The sequence below is a fragment of the Tigriopus californicus genome, chromosome 2, assembly GCF_007210705.1.
Source record: "Tigriopus californicus strain San Diego chromosome 2, Tcal_SD_v2.1, whole genome shotgun sequence".
Taxonomy (NCBI): Eukaryota; Metazoa; Arthropoda; class Copepoda; order Harpacticoida; family Harpacticidae; genus Tigriopus; species Tigriopus californicus.
Genome location: NC_081441.1, coordinates 14349550 through 14362802, shown reverse-complemented (window position 1 = coordinate 14362802; position 13253 = coordinate 14349550). Strand labels below are relative to the sequence as shown.

The window sequence follows — 13253 nt, the reverse complement described above, 5'->3', positions numbered from 1 at the left end:
AAAAAAACGATCTAAGTCACGTTTAAAACTCAACAATGGGTCATCTAAAGCATAAAATCGTCTAGGAGAGCAGGGCAGCAAGTTGTACAAAGCTGGTGCCTGATTTAAGACCCCACTGTCTTGTTATCCAAGGGATTGATTTTATGGCGCATTTCACATGAAATGCCTTGTCTCTTGCTAACGCTATGTTGTATTCCCTGGTTAGGACAAGGGGAATGGAGACATATAAACACATAAAGGATTAGGTATCGTTCATACCTATGCTGAATACGCCAATGATTCAAGGCGTTCCCAATAGCTCAATTTCGACATCTCGTCAATATATCTCGTGAAACTCTCTTGTACTTGTTCAATCTTATTTGACCCCCCCGCAGTCATGGGGGCCAGATTGGGGAAGCATATTCAAGATGAGGCTGGACTATAATTTTGTACAGGGTTTTCATTCAGAACATCTCTAGACTTGAATGTTTGATATATCCAGGTGCAAGTCTGAAAAGCCTTGGTCATATTTGACTGTACATGCTTTTCAAATTTACCATCATCTTGATGGATTGTCCTGAGACCCTTGATTGAATTTACCGATTCAATTGGGTTCTGGTAATTATTGATATAAATGGGGATGGGGGGTCTATAGCAACTTGTTTGTATGTCATAATACGGAATTTATCCCCATTTAACTCCATGTTCTGTGCTTGCACCCAATCATACAATCACTTTGCAACTCTGACCCATTCGCTGCATTTCTTCCACACACTAGCTTGGTATTGTCAGCATAAGAGGACATTACAGACTTAAGGGGTAGTTCATGTAGTGGTGCGATAAAGAGTATGAAGATGATTGGGCCTAGTATAGTGCCTTGTGGAACTCCGGATAAGACTTGGCAAGTGCGATTCATGCACTCATCAACTTAAACAACTTGGGTATGGTTGTTCACGACCTCTTTGATCCAAGAGTACGTTTTTCAATTGGTACCTATTTTACTTAAACAATTTAACAGGAGAATGTGGTCTACTTTGTCAAAAGCTTTAGCAAAATCTAAGCAATAACATCTACTCATTCATTATGTGATGAAACATGCCAATTTCAAGTCAAGAGACAAGCTCAGCAGAGCGCTAAGATAGTTAAGTATCCCAAAAAAGGCAACTTAGCAGTCTGCCTTACCTCCACCAGGCCAACTGCGTTCTCGTTTTGAGGAAGAAAAATAGATCAATGTTGAAGATCTGTTGTTGGGAGAAGAGAAAAATCAGTAAGGGGGAATTGTTACTCGACCCAATTCAAAAACAGTTGTTCATTAGGTTCAAAATTGAGAAAAAATTCGTTTTTTTAAGAGAGCGTTTTTCAAATTCGTACAACTGTCGAAGAAAGGTTTTTCATTTTATTTGCACCTTTTGTTACACTTTTTGGCCCTTTTTGCACTTTTTTCTGCACACTTTGAGCTTACATTTTGCACCTTTTTTTGTCTCTAAAAGGCTTTGCTATTTCGCACATTTTGCCCGTCCCTAGTGAACACTGTACAGTCCCAACTTTTTTAGTCTCTCCCAATGCGAGAGCTCTCTCAATCCTGTGATGTTCCTAGTGAAGCATCTTTGGACTTGTTTGACCTTTTGCAAACCTGCTGAACTCATTGGAGCCCAAATGGGTGAGGCATATTCAAGATGTGGCTGGACAATCGACTTGTACAGTGTTAGCATCGTGATGCTGTCTCTGGACTTAAACGTGCGATATATCCAACCACACATTTGAAAAGCTTTATCCACCTTCAACTGGATATGCTCATCAAACTTTCCATACTGCAATCCTTTTTATAATTTTGTGATGCAAACCTTCTCTTGCGACATCGCATGTTCTTTTTTACTTGCAACAGGTTGAATGTAATCAGGTTCTGTAAGAATGTAACGGAATGTAACGGAAGGGTTAAAAACCTCGTTCTGTTACCGTCACTATTGCACAAAAGTAACGAGTTACCGGTAGCAATAAAGTAACGCTTTACCGATAGCTTTAAAGAAATGCTTTACCTGGAGCATTACTGAAAAAGTGACTTGTTCCAAGTGACGCTGTACTCCAGCCCTGCAATTGGTGGATTATTGTGCATTATGTGCAAAACTTTAATGGTTGGCATCAAGTGTTACAGGGTGATACGTAGGGATTCATAACCATTTCCCGAATAAAACACCTATACGTGTAGTCCATGAAAATTTGAGGAAACAGAAACTTTACGCAACCAAGCCTCTTATGTCTACTTTTTGTGCACATTGGTTGATCTATTTGTACTGTTGCTCATGGTGGAACTCGATTGAGGGACGAAGTTTCACCTTTAAGCTCTAGTAAAACATTGAATTCAAGCATGACTTGGCAAATGACAGCCACTCTCTCCCAATTGAGCGACAAACCTCACTCTAACCCTCATGAAAAGTAGTTGCTGGTTAGTTAGTTGAGCCTTATTTCTCGGAATTCGACTCTAAGATGATGGTAAGAAAGCTTGACATGAAGCTAAGATGTATGCGGCTCATCTTGGAGACCGATTCCTGGAATTCCGTATAATCTGTGTTTCTATTGAAGCACGAAAAAAGACGTGGATGTCACGCATGTTGCTCACAACCAATGCACGTTTGCAGCTCGGCTTCTTGTTCATGTCAATGCCACATCGATGTGTTTAGACGGTTGGGCCAAATAGAACTACTGTTCGACGAGATGGTATTGGTTGGAGATGGGGCGAGTCCAACAAAAGTCGGACTTGCGTGAGTCCTTTAATTTCTTCAATATTTGCCGGACTTTCCGAGTACGAACTCGAGTCCACCTGAGGACTCGAGTTTTTTACTCATCTTAAGTCTGACAAAAAGACAAAAATATTGCTTTTGCTGAGCTAAACAGGACTAATGAAACCATCATTCAAGGACTGCTTTCTTACATGGTCAATCCAAGACGAAATTTAAAAAAAGTGAACATTTTTTGTTTTGACGAGTCCGGCCAATTTCTCCAAAATCGAGCAAAAGACTTGAATGGGCTGTGACTCGAGTTTGGGCTCGCCCCAGCACTAGTGTTGGTTGTTTCCAACCAAGAAGTACGTGTTATGCACTTACACAAGTATGCATTCGTACTAGAAAAATGGAGATCGGTTTTGGCAAATGTCGCGTTCATGTTGGAATAGCGAGAGAAGCAACGTAACGCCAGACAAGTTGTGTAAGGTAAGATGCGGTTGATTGCATCTTCAAGAATCAGTGTGTGCTATTGATTTGAAGAAAATGCATAAAATAATAATGATGGACCATATTACACGTGGAAATTAAGAGCATTCACGTATGGTACAAATGCCATTCGTTTTCAAAGGTCAAGACATGGTTTGACTTCTCCAGGAAGTGGCCATACAGGGTGTTTCAAAAGAAGCAGTACACCTAATTGAGTGTGATGTAACTTTTGACTGACGATTCTTACAAACTCGGGCTCAACGGAATACGATTGAACCGTCATTCGACTGGAAGTATCAAAAATGATTGCACATTCCTGCTAATTCAATGGTAATGATACCAAGACCTGCTCCATTAAGATATATTTTCATTTATAAAAGAAATAGAGCGCTCATGACTTGAGGTTTTTTACTTCAAGAAGCTTCAAGTTATGAAAGAGGCCTGAGGACGAAATTGCAAAAAATAAGTCACCTGAATATATGTTCTGATTGATCCATTCCGCATTCTTTCAAATGTATATGGACTTCTTGTAAGCCGAAACAGATTAGAGATGGATGCACCCATGGCCGTTTTGTGCAGCTCTAAATGGAAAATAAACTTAAGGGTTAAGGGTTTTTTGAGCGTTATGACTCAAACGTATTTGTATGGTTAATATTCATTAAACCCTATCACAAAAGCTCTAACGGAGAATCACTTCATTTGGTTCATTACACTTAAAGAGTAGGGAGCAGATAGTCACCTTTGGCTTTAAGTATTATTTAGTACTGTTTGTGCATGATGTTTTGCTCAGAGACACTATTCTTGTTCTTAAGGATGTATGTAATTTTAATTGTCTTTTGAGCTTAGTTATTGCTAATAAGAAAGGAAAAAAGCATGAAAAAAATGCTTTGCTTCTTTAAGCCAGTTTTAGGGTGCACTTGAACTCTGGAACGATATTACGTGAAAGAATTTTCTAACCTGCAAACTTAGAATATTACAAAGGCAAATGAATAGAATACGGTACTTAAGTTCATGACTAGTTTCGAATCTTTTAATGGGTATCAAAAGCCCTATAAACAATAACTTTTTAATCGCTAAGGACACTTGTTAGGTGCAGTTGAGGAAATTTTGAGTTTTGTCGTTCAACTAAACTGGACGGTGCATGCATTTAATTTTGTCCCTCCACAAAATACCCAAATTAGGGGTGCCCGGCTACATTTTTTCGTCAAGGTCCTGCACTTCACTTGCTTGATTGGACTGCATTAAATTTTAATCATAATTCATGACAATATCATTTTTCTGTTATTCATGGTCATACCAAAGTGCCAAAAGAGAAAAGTTAAATTGTATTATCGAAACTTAGTTAACTATCTTGTTTACAATTGTTTTTGACCATCTTCTGATAAACATTGACTTCCATATATCTTTATGCCATGACATGTCCAATAGTCCACATGAATGTGTTATCATTTTTTTGCCCAAGTATTTTCAAATAGTTTACTAAATCTTAATTTTGGATATCTTTGAATATAGGAGCAAGTTATTTGGCACTAACAAATAGGAATAAACCTTTGGTTTCTTGATTCCAAAAAGTGTCCTTTTTTTAGCCCGATCGTTTAATTGTCGGTAAACGTTATTCTCCACCGATTAGTTGGCGGTGCTACTTTTTTAAACTTAACCTAACCTAGTCAAACCTAACCTTACCTTACCTTACCTAACCTAACCTAGCCCAGCCTAACACGATATTAATAACCCTTAAAGTCTCTCTCTAAACTTTTGAACATTTGGCCACAAATTTAAAAATTAGCACCGCCCACTGATCGGTGGAGAATAACGTTTATCTTAAATATCTAACAATTTGCCGGACTTGAGTTTACCAAATATCTCATTTGGATTTTGCGAAACTGAACAACGTGAATACATTCATCTTTCAAAGGCTTTTTTAATCTCGCATTAACAATTCTTGACTGGCTTGGCTGAAAAAATCCAAGAACAAGAATGAATCATTTTAATGACAAGTCAGGACTCCAGTTTGAAAAGACTGCATTCCGACCAATTTCTCCAAATTCGAGTAAAAGACTAAAGTGCACTCAAACTCGAGGCTGGACTCGACCCAGCACTACTGTTTTGTTTACGAATGTAAATATGACTGAACGTAAACTTCCAGAAATATGTACTTTGAACGAGCTGCCCGCCAAATCGGTCGGCTCTCGGTCATGTAGCAACCCTGAGCCACGGTTTGAATTGTATTGATAGAATAAGAAGCGTAGATCTCTTCAATTAAAAGCGAGTCATTTTTATATTGTCAAGCCTATGTAGCTGAACAAGAGCAGGCCGATAATTTGAATTTTTTTTAGTGCTTACTACATAACTTTGGACATACATCCTGCCTGATGTCCCCAAGCATAGTTTTGGGCTCAAACTTGGCCAAGTTCATCTACTCAACCTGATCTTTTGGTCGTATGAGGACTTTACTTGGAATAAAGTGAACGGTTAAGGAGATAATACATTTTTGGTACCTTTGGCAGTCCATGTTCATTTCCGATGAGTTCAAAGCACATTTTCCAAAAAAAGGTCCAGACCTAGGCCCAGATTTTTCAAGCAAAGGAGTGAATCTTAGATCGAGAGAATATCCCACCGATGTACTAAAGTACGATCTTCTCTCGATCCAAGATTCACTCCTTCGCTTTAAGGAACTGGGCTCTAGTAACTTGTTGGCTGTGGATCTTGCAACTTTGGTTGAATAAATCAACAGGAATGGTAAGGGTGTCTCTTAATGAATATCTCAGAAGTGTTTGCATTATCAAAAATTACACTGGTGATCTTGCCTCCAAAAATTACAAAGTAGTGATTGGTCATTGCTACCACCTAAGAGCTTTTTCTAAGACTGATTTGATGTGTTTACCCTAGAAATATTGAATTAGACCTATCCGATGAAGAGGAGCGACTGCAACCCGGATTTCCTTTGTCATGATTTTGCCGGCCCGAATATCTGGTTGGAAGGGATTGGTTGAGATGACAAATCGCCTCTTGTGCCATAAATAAGCGAGTCTTCTCGACATGCTCGAGTTTAGAGTTTAGAATTCCATCCAGTTGCGGTTGTGCATCCGCTGTGACCAGGTGTGATAATATAGTACACGAACAATATGATCAAGACAGAGACAGAGAGAGAGAGAATGAGCAACAACAACTCGAATTCAAGTCCGACTAATTCAGTTCGTAAAGAATAATCCACCGTCTCAAAAGTGAATGAAGTGAATCTAGTTGAAGTAGTGAAAAATTTTAATCCGTCACGCAGGAAGTTGGATAACAAACAGTCAGTCAGTCAATAAGTGAAACATGATTCGGATTCGCAAACACCACAACGTCTGAAACGCATTGGAATAATCGACGTCATGAAATTGCTAGACATCCATCTTGGTTCTTTGACTTTGCTGATTGTGATTCTAATCCAGGTTGTTGTTTTCGGAGAGGATCGAGTGCTCTTTCCAGGATCTGGGGTAAGATTCATACAGAATACATGTATGATCACGCACGTTCTTGTGTAGACATTGTCTACGAAACCTTTGCATTCAAAAGGAAACGACGCTCAAAGGGTAGGAAAATCATTACGTAACGTATTTTGGGGATTGGGTTCATAATGAATGCCATAATTACTGGGATTAAATATCCAGAATCACTGTCTGATCTCAAGCAATGCTCGGTGAAGAAAGAATCAGGGAGTGATGATGTACATTTGTTCCCCTAGTGATTTGTTTCGAACCTGAATGCCAACTTTTTAGCTTCCATTACTAGCTAAAGAGAGTTCAGGGATGCTTAAAAACTCATCTCTGATCTTTGGCCTTTGTTTCACTTGTTTCCACTTTTCGCCGCAATTGAGAGCCCCAACTGAGGTCTCTCAAGTTCAAGGCGACTTTCCAGAGAAAACTACACCATTAAGTGATGTGAATTGATGCGATGTGCATTGAATGTGGGACGATTATTGTCTGGAAGGGGTACAACTAACCTACAACACCTTTCATGTTGTCTGGATGGGCAACATAAAAGTGATCTCGTTTTTAGTATACCCTCTTGTAGTGTTAAAAGAATACAGTACACGTGGCGGATGAAGAACCTAATGGGTGGTATTAGTCTTAATCACATCAATGCCCAACTCCTGTTTTATACACGACGTACGCTGAAGAGGACAGTCATATCATGTGGAATATTAATTCGGGTCGATCAAGAGAACCTATTCAATCATCGTCCTTTGGCAATATAGCTTCCACAACCTTGAGAATATCTTCTCAGGCACAAACGAAAAATTTACAAATTAACAAGCATCTACTGTAATAAACAATTGTCCAGATGGAAGAAGACGTTTTCTGTATGTTCTGGAATTACCAAAATGGACTCCTAAATAGAGCCATAAGATGGACGAAAGTTGGCAAAAAGAAATAGTTTGATCTATCATTATGAATATTTTTGTTTGTTTGTTTATTCATGGGCTTTTCTAACCGCTACAAGGAATGTGATTCCCTGCACTAGTAAACTGAGAAAGTTATTTCGCCTATTTTGTACCTTTTAATCTTTATATGATACTTGGTCTGCCTACCTATTCCTTACAAATATTTGAGGCATGCACCTTAAACAATGAAGAAGTCCGAGAAAGAAGAGAAGTGGTCTTCATTGTTTTAATTAGCCTGGATTCTCGAGGGCTTGAAGGTGCTCTCTTGATGATGGTCCGAGTGCAAAAAAACCTCCAAATTGCCCCTAAGCTAGATTTCACAAGAGATTACCGCTTCTTTCATTGAATGGTCATTTATCAAACAAACAATAGTGTCTAAGATTAATAGAAAAGAGAATGTTTAACCTAACATGACTTCACTAAAGAATTGGCCATAAGCAAAGTTAGTCACCCTTGGAAAATGATGAATTTTCGAAGCTGTCGACCTCCCATAGGAGAGCTTTGTCATATCCTCAATGTTCCTAGTGAAACATCTTTGGCGTTTATTACTTGGAGACTCCAAGTAGAGGATTATTTTGTATTTATAGGATGATCAAGACGGCCCAAAGATACAATGTGGCAGCAAAATGTCCACTTCATACACCAATAGAAATATACGACATTTCAAGTTATTACAACATGTTCCTTGCATGACAGAGTCCAATTCTTATCGCTACGTTCCTCAGGAAACGTTTAGACGCTAACCACACCCATAGATGGAGAACCAAAACTGATTAGGACATGACACTACTTCTTGGATAGGTAGATTAGGACGATGTGATGCTGGCTTCGCTGGCTGGGCGAGGCTTACCCCTACGGCCTTATTACTTCAAGTACAAAAAGGTATCAAACTATTTCTTATTAATGGCCAAATATGTTTCAGGTTTCTACTACTTTATCTATCAAAACATTAACAAATGTGACTTTCCTTTGCTATATCCTTATCTGTTTGTTTTCCTACTTTTTCTAGCTCCTTTGTCTTTATATTTCGTTAATATTTCGTTTTGCTTGCATTACACGGTACTTGATTACGCGGTAATTGCGAAATTACAACTGAAAAACGTTTTTCCATCACCATTTCAGTCCTTGTTGCCCAATCCAGAGCCTTGTGACAAGAACGAGTACGTTTGCGGAGATGATGAGAATCGATACCCATCCAAAGATATTTTGGTAAGTTGCCTAGATATTCTGAACATGTTACCATACACGTATGAAAGAAAACTCTTAATTCATATCAGAATCTCGTGGAAGAAAGTGTGGCACTAACCCAATCTGAGCAAACAAGAGCCAAATTTTTCCCGGAACCTCAGGACTCCCCAATTGTGGTTCGAAGTGGCAGCATCGCCAATGATGACCTCCGAGCGTGTGCGTCAAGGACGGAAACAGTTCCCAGATACGCCAGAGCCAAGAACATAGAAGGCAATTGGAAATATTTGGTACAGCGGCCCAATGGAGATGTTCAACAAGTAGAGGTGCAATTGAACAAAGTAGAAACTGGTCCAATTTTCCATAATAATAAGCCCTTTTATTCTCCTCCATGTAGATTACTGTCTGCGCCAATCCAAATGCAGTGTGTTTGAATAGCTTGGACTCCCCGGATGGACCCAATTCAGTCACATGTAGACAACTGTATCGAAACCAGAAACTTTTAGCGGTCAACGCATCTGGATTGGTGGAGGTGGACACGTTCCAGTTGCCCTCAGCTTGCGTTTGCAACCATCAGCTCGATCACTTTGTCCGGTCCGGTTTACCAAGTGCTCCAAATGTCCCTAATGGTCCAGACGGCCAAGAGTGTAATAAAATATCAGACCTCTTGGATGACAGAACGGCTAGAAGAGCTGTTCAAAGGCCCGTAAGCTACACCACTTGCTTCTGGAGATGTGGACTGCGAATGGAAGCAAAACATCTTGTCTCCTAAACCGTTCTCCTGATTCTAAATAAGATCCTCTTGAATAGCTGGACGTGGCCAAATTTAAGCCCAAAACTATGCTTAGGGAACTCAGGAGATGTGTCCAAAGTTGTGTAGTAAGCACGGCATGAAATTCGAATTTTCGGCCTGCTCTTGGTCAGCTACATAAGCTTTTGGCAATATAACTTTGAAACGAACCATTTTGCAAGTATATGATACAAATTTGACCTGACTTGAATTGAAGCATTGTACGTTTCATGATTCATTACTGTAATCATTAGAGACGTGTAAAGTACCGGATCGGATTTCAGGCGTGTGATCTAGTCAGGCTGCGCCACAATCGCGGCAAGAACTACCATGATTTTAGCACATCCAGTGCTTCCAAATTTTCATTGACAAAAATTGTTCGGGATCTAAGGAAATCGTTTAATAATTATTCTAAACCATTTCAGTCCAAAATTCATTTGATAAAGATGACATTACATGGGAAGTGACAAAAATTTGCAGAAATACGAAAAACATACTTGGTGCAAACATTTTGTCATCAGTAAGAAGACACTTTCTTTATGGTAGAACCAGAGGGCGCACTAGTATGAAATGCCAAAGCTTTACACTTCTCTAAAGTGGCGCTGAGTTGCTATGACCAAGAGCCGGCTGATTTGGCGGGATACTCGTTCACAGTCCATATATCTAGAAGTTCGTGGCTACACGCACCTGTACAAATTCCAACCTCAGTGATGCCATTTCAAAGCCATGTTTTTTTGACTCTCTCTTTGTTAGGCTCGCTTGGTGATCGTTCGCACCCCATTTCAAAAGCATCTGGCGAAATTGGCTGCGCGAAGACGAAACGTTTTTCAAATCCAAAGATTGACCGGCAACTCCAAGGTCAAAACCATTCGGTCTCCCGATGAGGAAGGTCGCTTTGAATTTAGCAATGGGGATGCTTCTTCAGATGGCTTGAGTTTCCCAGATTATCTAGTAGAGACTCCAGAGGACTACCAAGAGTCTGCCACGGTTCAGGAGTTAGAAACATTAAACCCCTTGCCTTGTCGAGATGGCCTCATTATTTGCGAGGAGGATCCAGATTATCCCACAGATCTGGTCCGTCAATCCTTGGCTCGAAATAATCTCCTGCGTTTGGCCGGGTTCTTCGAGAAAATTTTCAATGGAGCTTGCGAGAAGATATCCGAATCAGACCTGGACCTTCGGACTCGGTCCTTTAATTTAGGAGAAGAGCCTTTGTGTCGATCCACTTTGAAATACATTTTTCCAAAGAAGGCTGAAAATATGGAAGGCAAAACGGTGATCATCATAAACACGGACGAATACCAACAAGGAGTGACAGTCGCAGAGTGCCTTTCGTATGTCCAAGGAAAGTATCAATGAATTTTGGTTACCCTGAACAAATCCAGTTGACATACCTCCTAACCCCTTTAAAGGCTTACTTTTATGCTTTATACATTACATTAATGCGTAACAGAGCGGACTTTTTCATTTTAGGTGGATCTTGTACTTACGGTGGACAATTAGGAAATTTTCCTGAGGCAACAGAGTGTCGCCAAATATTCACGAGACACAAAATGTTGGCCATTTCTCCGAAGAACGAGATTTACGTGGATACCATCCGCATCCCAAGTGCCTGTGGATGTCATCTTTTGGACAAGCAGTTATTTTTTTGAGTTATACCACGTGCTCAGATTTTGGAAACTCTTGACCCATACCAATGATATAAAATACTCATAGAATTATGCGGAAGCAAACACTTTCATTGGATTTGCTTTTTTTTTTTTAAATAGTCCTTAACACTTTTTTAGTAACTTCAAACTTGTTCTCTTGTAGAAGGATGAATGTCGATGCCAGACAGTTCCTTCACAATTCGTGGCTTTAAGGAAGGACATTTCTTATTCCACAATAAGTGTGGTAAATTATTCTTTAGCTGGTTGTATCGTCGTTTGTGAAACAGGTGGGGTCTCAAGCAATTATATGAGGAAGAGACACTTGGCAAATATTGTACTAGTTCAGCATGATTTAACTCCATCAAACTTTCGGGTTTCGGTCACGATGCGAATACGGCAAATGGATAGGCTTCTGTAAACTCCCTTTTCCTTATCAGTTCCAACTTTTGGTTCCACCCAATGGGAATTTACGTAGATGATGTTTATGCTCCACAAAAACTACTCTGACCGTCAGAGAATGCTTTCTCAGTTTTTATAGAGGGTTTATCTTATTTCATGAATAGACTTTAATGGTGATTGGATATTGTCAGCAAATAATTTCAGGGTTTGCATCTTAAAACGGGAACTGTTTCATGGCCACGTAATTCCTCAGATTGTGGTAAGCTATTGCTTGGCTTCACTACGACCTGAGTTAACCGTTGATACAAACATGGCCAATTGTTCTATATCGGTGTATACACGTACATCAGATTGATACCTAGGGAAATTTTACCCCAATATTCTAAGAGGGTGATAAAGTAAACAGATCGAACTTTCGACCTAGTGCCCTGCATTACAAGAGTACGAGAGTGATTTGGAACTGGGATGCATTTGAACTCATTGCTTTGAAACAGAATTGAATAGGACAGTAAGGTCAGCACACCATATTGGTTGAATTTTGACCCTTCAATTCTGTTCCAAAACAATGAGTCCAAATCCATCCCAGTTCTAAATCACTCTCGTACTCTTCAAATACAGGGCACTATTTCGACCAATCTCACTAACCTCATCCATATGCAAGGTGATGGAGAGCCTCTTGCAGACGACTATTATGACATGACGCGGACTTCGAGCAAGTCGATGAAGCGCCAATGCACTTTTGGAGCATATTGATTATGTCACTAGGGTGTTTGACATGGAGGGAATCGTTGACACGGTGTATGTGGACTTGGCCAAAGCCTTTGATAAGGTCTCACTTACTCTCCTTGTGAAAAAATTGCCTCGGGTTGGCGTTGGTAGTAATCTATCAACGTGGATCCTTGCTTGATTGAGCAACAAAAAGCAAGGAGTCGTAAAAAATTATTCTTTCTCAGCGTGGAAAAGTGTTTCCTTGGGCGTTCCTCAAGGAAGTGTCCTCGGCCCAGCATTGCTCCTCATCTTATTTCTGATCTTCAGGTTGAAGATGCAGTGCACCTCATACAATTTGCAAGGGACGGGAAGATCATTTGCGAAATTTTCGACCCACTTGACTATGGGAGACTTCAGTGAGGACTGGATTCCATCGCTGATTGGGTTGGTGATGCGGGATGGAATTTAATATTAAGAACTGTAAGACCCTCAAATTTGGACGTGGTGATACAAGTTTATCGTATCAATTCAAGGGCCATCCCTTCGACAGAAGTGAGAAATGTCCGGGAATCAGAGAACTTTAAACGAGCACTGAAACGTCATTCGATACCTTAATCCCCTAAGTAAACCATCACTAACAGAAAACTATTTTACCATCCCCTCTTGGCTGCGAACTTCGGTTGTGCTTTTGTTGCCACTTATCTTTTCGTTTTATAACGATTTGTATTCACAATAACCTTACACCCATACCTTATGGTGTCCAAGGGTGCTTTTTAACGATAAACACCAAAAATGAAATGCCTGAGTGCTAATGTGCGAAGTCTGTAATACTCCATGATTAATATGCAGAGTAACATAATGGGCTTAAAGCCCCTTTTATGTTTGTTGTTTTAACAGTATTCCTTTGTTAG

At 39.8% G+C, this 13253-nt stretch overlaps 1 protein-coding gene and 1 long non-coding RNA gene across 2 annotated transcripts in view; one reads left to right on the top strand and one right to left on the bottom strand.

The window, feature by feature from the left end:
- Window positions 1-6218, bottom strand: part of LOC131893376 (uncharacterized) — an 8867-nt gene extending 2649 nt beyond the window's left edge. The window contains exons 1-2 of the long non-coding RNA XR_009374681.1: window positions 6070-6218; window positions 3657-3766 (exon numbers count right to left, since the gene is read on the bottom strand). This is a non-coding gene — a long non-coding RNA (uncharacterized LOC131893376). The remainder of the gene's footprint in view (window positions 1-3656; window positions 3767-6069) is intronic.
- A 103-nt stretch (window positions 6219-6321) lies between these two features.
- Window positions 6322-10960, top strand: LOC131893375 (uncharacterized). Its single transcript, XM_059243373.1, has 5 exons — window positions 6322-6664; window positions 8734-8820; window positions 8889-9122; window positions 9194-9502; window positions 10340-10960. The coding sequence occupies exons 1-5, from the start codon at window positions 6560-6562 to the stop codon at window positions 10943-10945; spliced, it is 1341 nt and encodes a 446-aa protein (XP_059099356.1). The 5' UTR covers window positions 6322-6559; the 3' UTR covers window positions 10946-10960.
- The last annotated feature ends 2293 nt before the right edge of the window (window positions 10961-13253 follow it).

Excerpts from the sequence above, each read along its gene's own strand:
- LOC131893375 (XM_059243373.1), top strand. The coding sequence starts at position 6,560 with ATGAAATTGCTAGACATCCATCTTGGTTCTTTGACTTTGCTGATTGTG. Across the intron at positions 9,123-9,193 it reads GAGATGTTCAACAAGTAGAG|ATTACTGTCTGCGCCAATCC; the intron begins GTGCAATTGAAC and ends TCCTCCATGTAG. Across the intron at positions 9,503-10,339 it reads GAAGAGCTGTTCAAAGGCCC|GCTCGCTTGGTGATCGTTCG; the intron begins GTAAGCTACACC and ends TCTCTTTGTTAG.